This window comes from Ranitomeya variabilis, chromosome 1 (genome assembly GCF_051348905.1).
Source record: "Ranitomeya variabilis isolate aRanVar5 chromosome 1, aRanVar5.hap1, whole genome shotgun sequence".
Classification (NCBI taxonomy): domain Eukaryota; kingdom Metazoa; phylum Chordata; class Amphibia; order Anura; family Dendrobatidae; genus Ranitomeya; species Ranitomeya variabilis.
In genome coordinates, this window is record NC_135232.1 from 664,072,002 (window position 1) to 664,085,140 (window position 13,139).

Below are 13,139 nucleotides of genomic sequence, written 5' to 3' on the forward strand. Positions count from 1 at the left end.
GCTATTATATCAACTTTAATATTAGACAATAGATTAACTATACCTGTTTTTCCAACAGGACATGGGTTAGGAGGGTTTGGATATCCTTGATCTTCCCGAAAGTCTTTAGGAATGTTGTCCCCCGTTAGCTCCGCTACAATGTTTGGTATGTTCCCATATGGTCCCAAGTGCTGCAATCCTTCATGGGCGCCACCTGTAGGAAGTGTCAAATGTAATATGCACCATAAAAAATGACAAAGTATTATTGTATAACCAGGAGTATACATAGAAATCATGGGGCCCCATAGCAGGAGTTCTACTTGCACGCCACCCTTCCCTCCCCCCCTCCAAATTTTTTTTAATGCAATGTTGCAATGACCCAAAAAAATGTAATTCTGGTGTTTTGATTTTTTTCTTCTTACACCGTTTACCGATTGGATTAACCTCTTAACCCCAAAAACTTTTTGGGGTTTTGCGTTTTCGTTTTTTTGTTCCCCTTCTTCTCAGAGCCATAACTTTTTTATTTCTTTGTCAATATGACCATATGAGGGCTTGTTTTTTGTAGGATGAGTTGTACTTTTGAGCAACACCATTGGTTTTATCATGTCGTGTACTAGAAAACAGGAAAAAAATAAAAGTGTGGTGGGATTGCAAAAAAGGTGCCATCCCACACTTGTTTTTTGTTTGGCTTTTTTACTAGGTTCACTAAATGCTAAAACTGACCTGCCATTATGATTCTCCAGGTCATTACGAGTTCATAGACTCCAAACATGTCTAGGTTCTTTTTTATTTTTAAGTGGTGAAAAAAAAATTCCAAACTTTGTTGAAAAAAAAAAAAATTTGTGCCATTTTCCGATACCCGTAGCGTCTCCATTTTCTGTGATCTCGGGTTGAGTGAGGGCTTATTTTTATTTATTTTTGCGTGTTAAGCTGACGTTTTTAATGATACCATTTTGGTGCAGATACGATCTTTTGATCGCCCGTTATTACATTTTAATGCAATGTCGCGGCGGCTAAAAAAAGTAATTCTGGCGTTTTGACTTTTTTTCTCGCGACGCCATTTAGCGATCAGGTTAATCCTTTTTTTATTGATAGATCAGGAGATTCTGAATGCGGCGATACCAAATATGTGTAGGTTTGATTTTTTTTTTTTTTTTTGAATGGGACGAAACGGGGGTGATTTAAACTTTTATTTTTTTTTATTTGTTTATGTTTTAAAACATTTTTTTTTTACTTTTGGCATGCTTCAATAGTCTCCATAGACTAGAAGCTGCCACAACCCGATCTGCTCTGCTACATAGAGGTGATGATCAGATCGCTTCTATATAGCAGAATTACACACTTGCTATGAGCACCAACCACTGGATGGCGCTCACAGCAAGTCAGCACTGACAACCATAGAGGTTTCCAGGAGACCTCCGGTTGTCATGCCAACACAATGGTGACCTGTGATCACGTGACGGGGTCATCGGTGTGCGTGTTTCCGGCGCGATTGCAGCGGCATTTAACTGGTTAATAGCCGCGGGTGGATTGCGATTCCACCTGCAGCTATTGTGGGCACATGTCAGCTGGTCAAAACAGCTGATATGTCCCAGAAAGATGTGGGCTCACCATCGGAGCCTACATCAAACGGAGGGAGTCCGACATAGGCATAAATGTACGCCCGATGTCGGAAAGGGGTTAATTCTTAATATACTGTATATTGATAGATCTGGTGATTCTGAACACGGCAATACCAAATATGTGTATTTTTTATTGTTTTATTCTGCTCTGTGTAGCAGAAATGCTCACTTGCTATGAGCGGGCGGCGCTCATAGCTTTCCAGCAATAAAAACAACAAGGGTCTCCTACAGACCCCAGTTTGTCTTGCCAACCCATCAGTGATCCGCAGTCATGTGACACAGGCACCGATGGGCAGCTGCAGGTGGATCACGATTCCATCCGCAGCTGCTAGAGGCACATATCTGCTAATGAAATCAGCTGACATGTGCCAGAAAAGTTGTGGGCTCATCGCCGGATGGAGCCAACCTTAGACGTACCTATGCGCTTAGGATTGGAAAAGGGTCAAAAATGCTTTGCTATCTTCTAATAGCCTTCTCCTGCATTGTGGGCCTTCACCATTTTCAGAGTTCTAGGCAGCTACTTAGAAGAATCCACAGCTGCTGTTTTTTTTGCACAAGGTTAGAGGAGGATGAGTTTTTATAAAGCTGGGAAATTTGCATCACCTGACCTTTCCTAACGATGATAGTGAACAAGCCATAACCCCAACAGAATAAGGTCTGAAACCTTGGTCAAAGTTATCTGAGCACACAAATCTCCAAGGGTGCCCAAGATTTTGTATCAGCCCATTTTCCTTTTTGTTATTTCTAATGTAAAAAATGAATATGAGGTTTTTTTTGCCCAAAATACAAAAAGGAAATACGTCATCTTTAACTTTAGCCCTTTTAAAGATCATTTGATCTTCTACTTGCTTAACTGTTCACAATAACAATAATTTTGACCAGGGGTGCCCAAACTTTTACATACCATATAGTATAATGGATCCCATAGCCCTGCGCTGGCACTGGGACCCCTCGGCTCATGGGCCCCATAGCAGCCACGTGGCTTGCTGCCACTGGTGGTACACCACTGTGTATAACACTTTTGCAATTTGAAAAGAAAAATGCCAGTTTGTCAGTCTTTTATGTACTTAGTTATAAGGAGTTCCATAAATTTTCCTCCACTAGATGATCTTTGGCTAATTGATTCACAAGATTCTCATAAGGTTTTCGCAACATTGAAAGTTGTAACCTATCCACAAGATATATGGTAACTGTTATTAGTGAGGGCCCAATAGAAAAACTCCGCTGCCAGTCCTTTACAAATTGAATTGAGTGGTGGTATGCATGAGTGCTTATCGCTTCATTCTGACTAGGCATTTCAGAATCCAGTTCTCGGGATTGGTGAGAGGTTCTAGAGGTCAGATCCCCGCAAAGCTGCAGATTAGAAGAGAGCTGCGGAAATGTAGGTCTTCAGTTTTGGATGCATAACGTTATCCCATACGTGTTCCTCTTTCAAGATGAGTTTTATACCAGCCAAAGGCAGTCCATGTGCACCAAGGTATGTAAATCTGTACTTAAAGGGGTTGTCCCATGAACAAGGTTTATTTTAATCAATAGATCTTTGAATAATAATAAGTTCCAAAGTTTGATGGGTTTAAAAAAATGTTCCTGTGCTGAGATAATCTTATAAATGTGCCCCTGCTGTGTACTGTGTAAAGGCTGTGTTTGACCATGTTGGAACATGGTGTGATCATACCACATTTCCTAAGCAGGGGAGGAAGCAAAAGAGTATAAAGACAGGACAAAGTGGGTTCGCAGCTGATTCTTTCTTTGAGGTAAAACATTGCTTAAAAACAGGAATTTAATTGTTTTGCCCCACAAAAAGAATCATCTGTGATCCCATGCTGTAATGTCTATATACTCTATTTTGTGTACTCTCCAGCCCAGTAGCTGTGGTATGATCACACCATGTTTCAGCATGGTCAGTCACAGCCATTACACAGTACACAGCAGGGGCACATTTATAAGATTATCTCAGCACAGAAACATTTTTTTTAAACCCATCCAGTTGTGAAACTTATTTTTATTTCAAGATCTGTTAATTAAAATGTACTTTAGGCTGTTTGATGGAATATATTGGGCTCGATTAATCATTTGCAATGTTTTTAAGTTATTTTAGGGGTACCTTAGGATTATACTAGAGACTATAGAGCCCCACCCTTTCCAATGCTATGATCTTTTTTACATTTTATATGTACTGTATGTTTTTTTATGATGTCTATATTTCCATTATTTTAACATTAACCTAGTAAAGAATATTTTTAGGGGCGTTTCTAGCTTTGGTTTACATACATAAAGTCTCTCCAAGTAGAGACTGGAGTATATTTGTGACGAAATTTGCAATTTTTTTTAAAAATCACACAAATGATCAGTCAGGCGAAAAAACATATGGAAACCCTAAACTCCACCTGCAATATTGGACTAAAAAATAAACACAAAGCGACTTGAAGAAAGGCTCAAATGGAAAAATTAACACGGTATGAACAACAAAAGCAGAACAACAAAAAACAGGTGCAAATGCAATAATGATTCAGACCCAATGTCTTTTTAGTCATGTCTTGCTCCTCATTCTTTCTTGAAGGTACATCAATGACATTCTAATTCTCTAGGCTAATTCAAACTATTAGTTTGAAGTGACATAATAGATGCTATTAATTTCCTGCACAGTATAAGAACAAGGCCAATGGTGGAAACATCATTACATCTCAAATTCAACACTCATCAATAGCCCGTTATAAGAAAGTCATCACTCTTGACTCTACTAACCAAGAAATTTCCAAAGAGCTTAATATATATCCACAGACCTTTTAAAGAAGATCTCTCAATAGATTTTACCCTAAAAAGATCTTAAATTTGGTACATGGCCACTGTACTAAAAATAAATGTTATACTGGCCCACTTTCAGTTCTAGAAGTACATCTTAAGCTGAAGGGGCAACTTTGTCATAATTTTCTATCCAAGTTACCCTTCTTACCAAACGATCCCTAGCAATCTTTTTTTAATAATGCATGTTTATCATTCACATCCATTCTTGCAAGATGTACACTGTCTCAGCAGCATCCTGTAGTGGCGTATATCTACTTTATCCCACCTCTCATATATAGTGGCTCAGGCACAGAACTTAAATTTGCTTATACAACCATTTAGAAGTAAGGCATTTTAACTTTTTACATCCATAAAATACTCCTACTCTCTATTTAAAGTCTTGAGTGGCCATTTACTTCTGTATCCCAAGTTCTATTCCTGGATTGAAAGCTTAAAAGTGTGGTCCAAAAGCTAACATTTATTTTAATCCTAAATATATCTGTTTATTTTATATCATAATCTATTCTCTTTTGTAATGTACTTTAACTAAATATTCCCTATCGTTACCTCACTACGTTATCTAACTGCTATATATTTTTTCTACATAATTTCTGCATTTCAGAAACTCCAGTATATGCTAGGATACTCAAACAAGATGGCATCAGGAGGCAAGGCTGGTCTCTGTCAGGTTTTCTCCTTACAATGCGCACTGACAGTGCTCTCTTTTGCCGAATCGTAATTTCTCATCCGAGGAAGTGCACTGTCACTGTGCATTAAAAAGAATATTGCACCATGACAAGATCCTACTTAGCATATGTTTGAATTGACAAATGACGCCTGCTCAAAATCAAAACTATCTCAGATAACTGTATACTGCAACACTGCTAATATAATTGCTGTCATTAATGCAATATATATATATTATATATATATATATTCACAATTACTGGGTAGTGGCATAAATGTATAGGATAGCAGCAAATGATATAAATCATAAATACAAGCAAGAGGCAGCACATGGCAGTAAAGGGAGACTCAATGGCTGCTCATTTTGGCTATACAAGTTTCTTGGAACTCAGGATTAAGTGTTAGAACTCCAGAAATAGAAAAGCAACAGTCTCCTTGTATGAGCGATGCTTGCGGATCAATATGCAGCGCGCCACTTGTAAGCAGTTTGTTTTACAATGTGTCATTTCTGATACATGGATCCCCCTCATGCTCACATCACAGACCCTGTGGCACCGTGAGCTGCCCATAAAGAAAACAGAGGTACTTAGCAGGCTCCAGGGTGCTAACACATATCTAGTTAAAGTTTAACCAAGTGACAGCATTCCTTCTACTGAGAAAACACATCTCTCCTAAAGCACTTGGAAATAGAAGACAGCGAGGCTTAGATGAGCTGGGTCTCCATGCTGTAGCTAAGAAACCATTGCAATGTCAATCCTTAGTCCTACTGTCTGCAAATAATGAAAGGTCACTGCAGAAGTTCACTGCTATAGATGATGGTGGTTGGGGTCAAGATACCACATTGTTTAATCTCAGATGCAACCACTGATTACATCAGTTGATCATAAAGCAGATGCAAACATGATTTAAACAAGTTTAGGCCTAAGTACAGATAGATAACTTTTCCATTAATATTTTGTGCCAAAAACAAGTTGGCTCCAGCTAATAGAAAAGAAGAAGAAAAAATAGAATTATTCTTACCGTTAATTCGGTTTCTAGGAACCTTCCACGACGGCATACGGAGGTTGCCTCTTTGCCCTAATGGGGAACAGGAAATGGAGAGGTTGAAAGGCCCTCCCACCTCCCTCTCACCAGTGACTTATAACTGAAAACCATAGCACCGGTTTACCTTGAATCCCAGATTTAAATCCAGGAGTATAGGGAGGGAACTAGCGCCGTCGTGAAAGGTTCCTAGAAACCGAATTAACGGTAAGAATAATTCTATTTTCTCTAGTCACCTTCCACGACGGCATACGGAGGAATACCAACTAATTTGGCGCTAGGGAGGGACAACGGCCTGGAGTACTTTCCGGCCGAAGGCTAAGTCCTTGTTAGGCATCACATCTAATCTGTAATGCCTGGAGAAAGTATGCAACGAAGACCATGTGGCTGCCCTGCAGATTTGCTCTGCTGATGCACCTGCTCTTTCTGCCCAGGAGACTGAGGTTGATCTAGTCGAATGAGCCTTGATTCCCACTGGAGGGGTTTTATCTTGAGCAAGGTATGCTTCTGCTATCGCTTTCTTTATCCAGTTGGCAATAGTACTTTTGGCTACCTTTTTTCCTTTGTTTTGTCCTGATGGATGGACAAATAGATTGTGGTCAATTCTGTAAGAACTGGTTTGTTCTAAGTAAAATAATACAATGCGCCTGACATCCAGCATATGGAATCTCTCTTCTTTTGGATTTGCAGGATTTTGGCAAAAAGAAGGTAGAACAATTTCCTGGGAGCGGTGGAAATCTGATACGACCTTTGGAAGAAAGGAAGGGTCTAGGCGCAGTATTATAGAGTCATCTCTAATGGACAGGTATGGTTCTCTCATTGAGAGGGCTTGTAATTCTCCCACCCTCCTTGCTGATGTAATAGCCACTAGAAGAATTGTTTTATAGATCAGATTTTTCTGGGAGCAGGAGGATAATGGTTCGAAGGGGGGACCTGTGAGCCCCTGTAACACCAGGTTGAGATCCCACAGTGGTACTGTTATATGCTTCTTAGGGTTCATTCTAGAAGCCGATATCATGAATCTCTTAATCCAGCGATGATTTGCCAGATCCTGATCAAAAATTGAACTGAGGGCGGACACCTGGACTTTTAAGGTGCTAGGCCTGAGGCCTATTTCTAAGCCCTTTTGCAGAAAGTCTAGAATTCTTGAAATATTCAGATTGAAGGGATCCGGCACCTCAGGAAGACAAAAGGATGAGAATTTCTTCCAGATCTTATTATATATAGCAATGGTTACCGGTTTCCTAGATTTTTGAAGTGTGGAAACCACTGCTTCTGATAGTCCTCTGGCTCTTAATATTTGGGCTTCAGTAGCCATGCCACCAGATTCCACTTGTGGGCATCTAGGAGATGGATTGGTCCTTGAGAAAGAAGGTCTTCTTCCATCGGAAAATGGAACGGGCCATCCACCTGTAGATCCACTATCAGGTTGTACCAACTCCTCTTGGGCCACAGCGGAGCTACCAATATGGTAGGTGTTTGTTCTTCTCGCACTTTCTGCAAGACTCTCGCCAATATCGGAATTGGTGGAAACGCATAAGCCAGCCGAAAATTCCACTTCTGGGCTAGTGCATCCACTCCTTTGGAGCCGTCCCTGGGGTTTAGAGAGAAGAAGGCTTCGACTTTCGCATTTTGGCTGGATGCAAAGAGGTCGATTTCTGGAAGACCCCATTTGTTCACCAGCATCTCGAAACTTCGGTTGCTCAAGCACCATTCCCCCGGATGTATGTCTTGGCGACTTAGATAGTCTGCCTGAATGTTGGATGAGCCTTTCAGGTGAACCGCCGTCAGAGATAAGAGACGTCTTTCTGCCCAGGAGCATAGTCGGGCAGATATGTTCTTCAGGCAATTGTTCTTTGAACTGCCCTGATGTCTGATGTGGGCCACCGTGGTCACATTGTCCGAATATATCCGAACGTGATGTCCCTTGATAAGATGACCTCCTACTAGTAGGGCTTCTTCTACAGCTTTTAGCTCTCTGTAGTTGGAAGACTTCCTGCTTGTTGACTGGTCCCAGAGACCTTGGAAAGGGGTGTGATTTATCATGGCCTGTTTTGCTGGCGTCTGTTGTAACCGTGGTCAGTGGGACTTGCGTCCAACAGACCCCTTTTTGCAAGTTTTTTGGGGACATCCACCATGCCAGGGAGGCTTTGACATGACCTGGCGTGTACAGTTTTTTGCTCAAAGAACTGGGATGACCATCCCAATTCTGTAGGATATGTGCCTGAAGAATTCTGGAATGGGCCTGGGCCCATGGTACCGATTGAATGCAGGCTGTCATCGATCCTAGAAGAGACATGCCTTCTCTGATTGTAGGGGATCTGGTGTCCCTGAATGTCTTGACCTTTGATAGTAGGGTTAGACGATGTTCCAATGGGAGGAAGGACATTTGTCTTGCAGAGTCCAGAAGAACTCCCAGGAATTTCCTGCATTTGGAGGGTCGTAGGTGAGATTTCTCCAGATTCGGCACCCATCCAAGAGATGTCAGGATTTCGAGAGTCTTGGATACATGAGACTCCAAGGTTTGTTTGGTTGGAGCTATTAACAGAAGGTCGTCTAGATACGGCACTATACAGACACCTTGCCTCCGGATAAAGGAGATTACTTCCCCCATTATTTTGGAAAATACCCTTGGAGCAGAGGAAATTCCAAATGGGAGAACGTTGAATTGATAGTGCTCTATCAGATGCCCTCTCTGTACAGCAAATTTGAGATATTGGCGATGTCTTTGATGAATGGGGATGTGAAAGTAGGCATCTTTCAGATCGAGAGTGGCCATGAAGGAGTGTGGACCTATCAAGGGAATGGCATTCTTTACTGATTCCATCTTGAATCTTCGGTACTTGATATGCCGATTGAGATTCTTTAGATTTATAATGATACGGGACTCGCCCGATGGTTTGGGAACCAGAAATAGGCGAGAGTAATGCCCCCGATCCCTCTCCGATTCCGGTATCTGGGATATCGCATTTGACATCTTTAGGACCCTGAGACCTGACTCCAGATTGGACTGATCTTTCAGGGAGGGCAGGGAGGTGACTTTTAGACCCCGTGGGGGGGAGGAAATGAATTCTATTAGGAGACCCTCTTTGATGACATTGAGGACCCAGGGGCAAGTGGTGATGTTTTGCCACTGGGAGAAAAAATGTGAAAGTCTCCCCCCCACTGGATCGAAGTCACCGTTTCTCCTGTTGAGACTGCTGCTGCTGTTGTTGAGGGATAAGGATGTTTCTCCCCCCTCCCTTCGGGTAACTCCACCTCCCGGACTTGCCTTTCCCTCTCTGAGAGGTTTGGGCCTGAAAGGGACGAAAAAACTTCTTTTTGGGAGTTTTTTGTTCTGGGAGGGCTTTCTTTTTATCGGTGGCTTTCTCCAAGATGTCATCCAGAGAAGGCCCGAAGACGTAGCTACCTTTAAATGGTATGGCGCATAATTTGGCCTTGGAGGTGATATCACCAGACCACATTTTTAACCACAGCACCCTTCTAGCCGAGTTAGTCTGTACTAACGACCTAGCAGCAATTCTGATAGTTTCCATAGAAGAATCTGCTAGGAAACCTGTGGCTCTAAGGAGACTAGGAAGAGAGTCTAACAATTCAGCTCTTGAAGTGCCCTGGGATATGTGAGACTCTAGTTCACCTATCCAGCGGAATAGAGCCCTAGCCACGCATGTTGATGCGATATTGGCTTTGAGGGCTACCGAGGAGGTCTCTCATGATTTCTTCAACAGACTCTCTATCTTCCTGTCTATTGGATCCTTTAACTGTGACGAGTCTTCGAATGGAAGAGCCGTTCTTTTAGCCACTCTTGCCACCTGAGAGTCAACTTTAGGGACATCCCATTTGGCCAAATCGCCTTCCAAGGGGAATCTATGCTTCATCTCGGATGGAGTACTGAGACTTTTTCAGGTAATTCCCACTCTTGGTCAATCATATCAGATATATTCTGGTGGATTGGAAACCCTACCCGTTTACCCTTAGTTATGCCACCAAACATCTGGTCCTGTATGGACTGTGGTTCTGGCTCCTCCTCCAGCCCCATAGTACTGCGTACAGCAGCTACTAAGTCCTCAATCCAGTCTGAAGAAAAGAGATACTTTCTGGCTTCAGATGTTATAGAGGACATAGATTCCTCCTGTCGACCTGAGGATGAGGCATAGGAGAGGTCTGACTCAGATTCAGAATCCTCCTCCTGGATCTTCCTTTTTTTTGGCTGGAGAGGGTGGCGGAGGGGTAGGGGGGGGTAAAGGCTGCTAGGGAGGATTGCACTTCTTGCTTGACCAGAGATCGGATTTCCTCTAGTAAAGAAGGTTGCTCTGCCCTGACAATTTTGTCAGTACAGGTCCTGCAGAGTTTTTTCTCCCATGACGGTGGCAGCTTAATGTTACAGATGGCACACTTCTTTTTAGCAGTAGTTTTGGGGGCAGACCTTTCTCCCTGCAATGAGAGGGGAGAGAGAGTGACTAAAAGATACCCCCGAGTTACTACTTAAGGACCCCTGTCCCTGCGGCACTTACTGTGGCAGGGGCAGCTCTGGGCTCTGCAAGCGCAGGGCAGGTACTGCTCTCCATGATAGGATAGTCTTACCTGCGATGTTTTCTGGCAGGTTTTATACACAGCGGTATGCTCCTGCCCCCAGCGATGTGGAAACACCTCTTCCCCTCCATGGTCCAGCGTGGAGGACGCCGTCCTGCACGAGACACCGCCGGCGGAAGTGCCTCCAGGGAGCGCAGAAAGGACCGGAAGTGACGCGCGTGATCACTTCCGGGTTGCCAGCGGCATGCGGAGGGGAAGGAGACCGGAGAGCTCCAGGAGGACTCCGGTCAGGAACACTAGCCTGCTTTGCCCTCACGGGGGTGCGGGAAGGCTAGGCACAGGTCCCGAGGACACCGCAGCGCGGCGCGATGGGAGCAGCATAAGCGGGGAGGTAAGAAACGACCCCATGCTGCCCGGTTACATACAAGCCGACGCTTGTTAGATGCAGCAGTCACCGGCCACCACTGCATACGAAGTAAACCTCTCCTGTCCCATGGGGAACAGGAAAGACACTGGTGAGAGGGAGGTGGGAGGGCCTTTTAACCTCTCCATTTCCTGTTCCCCATTAGGGCAAAGAGGCAACCTCCGTATGCCGTCGTGGAAGGTGACTAGAGAAAAAAAACTTTTGCAAAATTTAGATTTGTTGTTTTTTATTTTAAATAGTCATCACATGTCATGCCTAAGTTTGGGGATTCAATCCGGTGACCTATTTACTTCATGGTCAGTTCCCATCTGCTGAGTTATTGCCCATCTGCTGAGTTATTGCCCTTTCTTCACTGTCCAAATGCTGATGTTTTCTATGGTCCTAGTTTCCCCTTCTTGGTTTGCTCACATCTCAGTGTTTCTCATTTTACCTTTTTGGGTTTGCCTTATATTCCAGGTAGGTTTTATGTTAACCCTTCACTGAACTTACTTGCTGGCTATACCTCAGTTTGTTTTGGTTATCCTTAGTTTTCCTTCTCTACCCTAAATGAATGTGTTTTAATTTCTCACCCTGTGTTTTTGTATTTTTTCAGTTTTCTTTCCCCTTTTTGGCAGTGTGTTGCGGCCTCCCCTCTGATCCCTCAGAAAGTAGGCGAAAGTAGGCTTGTTAGGAAGGAGTAAGGTCCAAGGTGATGGTTTTAATTGTGCAGATAGGGCCTTTCTAGACTCTACAGGGACTAGTTGGTTGTAATTGCGGCATCTCTGGGTGGTTGAAGTTCCCTTTGTCTGTTTCCTGTGTGTTTACACATTTATAGCATTCTAGCCAGCCTTTTAATGCGTTCTGATGCATCAGCACGGATCCAGGCTTTTAGCCTTGGCCACACAATTGCAGTCTTTTCCTTGGAGGTTTTGAATACGTTTGTGCTCAAAAGTTTACATACCCTGGCAGAATTCTTGCTTTCTTGGCGTTTTTCAGAGAATATGAATAATACACCAAAACTTTTTCTCCACTCATGTTTAGTGGTTGGTGAAGCCATTTATTGTCAAACTACTGTGTCATCTCTTTTTAAATCATAATAACAACCCAAAACATCTAAATGACCATGATCAGAAGTTCACATACCCCATTTCTTAATACTGTGTATTGCCCCCTCTAACATCAATGACAGCTTGAAGTCTTTTGTGGTAGTTGTGGATGAGGTTCTTTATTTTCTCAGATGGTAAAGCTGCCCACTCTACTTGGCAAAAAGCCTCCAGTTCCTGTAAATTCCTGGGCTGTCTAGCATGAACTGTGCACTTGAGATCTCCCCAGAGTAGCTCAATGATATTGAGGTAAGGAGACTGAGATGGCCACTCCTGAACCTTCACTGTGTTCTGCTATAGCCAATGACAGGTCAACTTGGCCTTGTGTTTTGGATCGTTGTCATGTTGGAATGTCCAAGTACTTCCCATGCGCAGCTTCTGGGCTGATGATTGCAAATTTGCCTCCAGTATTTGCTGATAACGTGCTGCATTCATCTTTCCTTTAACTTTGACCAAGTTTCCTGTGCCTTTTGTAGCTCACACATCCCAAAACATCAGCGATCCACCTCCATGCTTTACAGTAGGAATGGTGTTCATTTCATCATAGGCCTTGTTGACCTCTCTCCAAATGTATGGTTGTGGCCACAAAGTTCAATTTTGGTCTCATCACTCCAAATTACCTTGTTCCAGAAGTTTTGAGGCTTGTCTCTGTGCTGTTTTGCGTATTGTAGGTGAGATACTTTGTGGCATTTGCAAAGTAATGGTTTTCTTCTGGCAACTCGGCAATGCAACCCATTTTTCTTCAAGTGCCTCCTTATTGTGAATCTTGAAACAGCCACAACGCACCCCTAGTTTTCAGAGAGTCCAGTATTTCAGCTGATGTTATTTGTGGGTTTTTCTTTGCATCCCAAACTATTTTCCTGGCAGTTGTGGACTAAATTTTTGTTGGTCTACCTGACCGTGGATTTGTTTTTACAGAGCCCCTGATTTTCCATTTGTTAATCACAGTTTGAACACTGCTGACTGGCATTATCAATTCCTTGGATA

The 13,139-nt window shown here is 42.9% G+C and overlaps 1 protein-coding gene across 1 annotated transcript in view; it reads right to left on the reverse strand.

Moving 5' to 3' along the window:
* Positions 1-13,139, reverse strand: part of SCG5 (secretogranin V) — a 79,933-nt gene that overhangs the window by 12,762 nt on the left and 54,032 nt on the right. Inside the window, exon 3 of the mRNA XM_077263572.1 lies at positions 44-193. Within this exon, the coding sequence (XP_077119687.1) occupies positions 44-193 (150 nt within the window). The remainder of the gene's footprint in view (positions 1-43; positions 194-13,139) is intronic.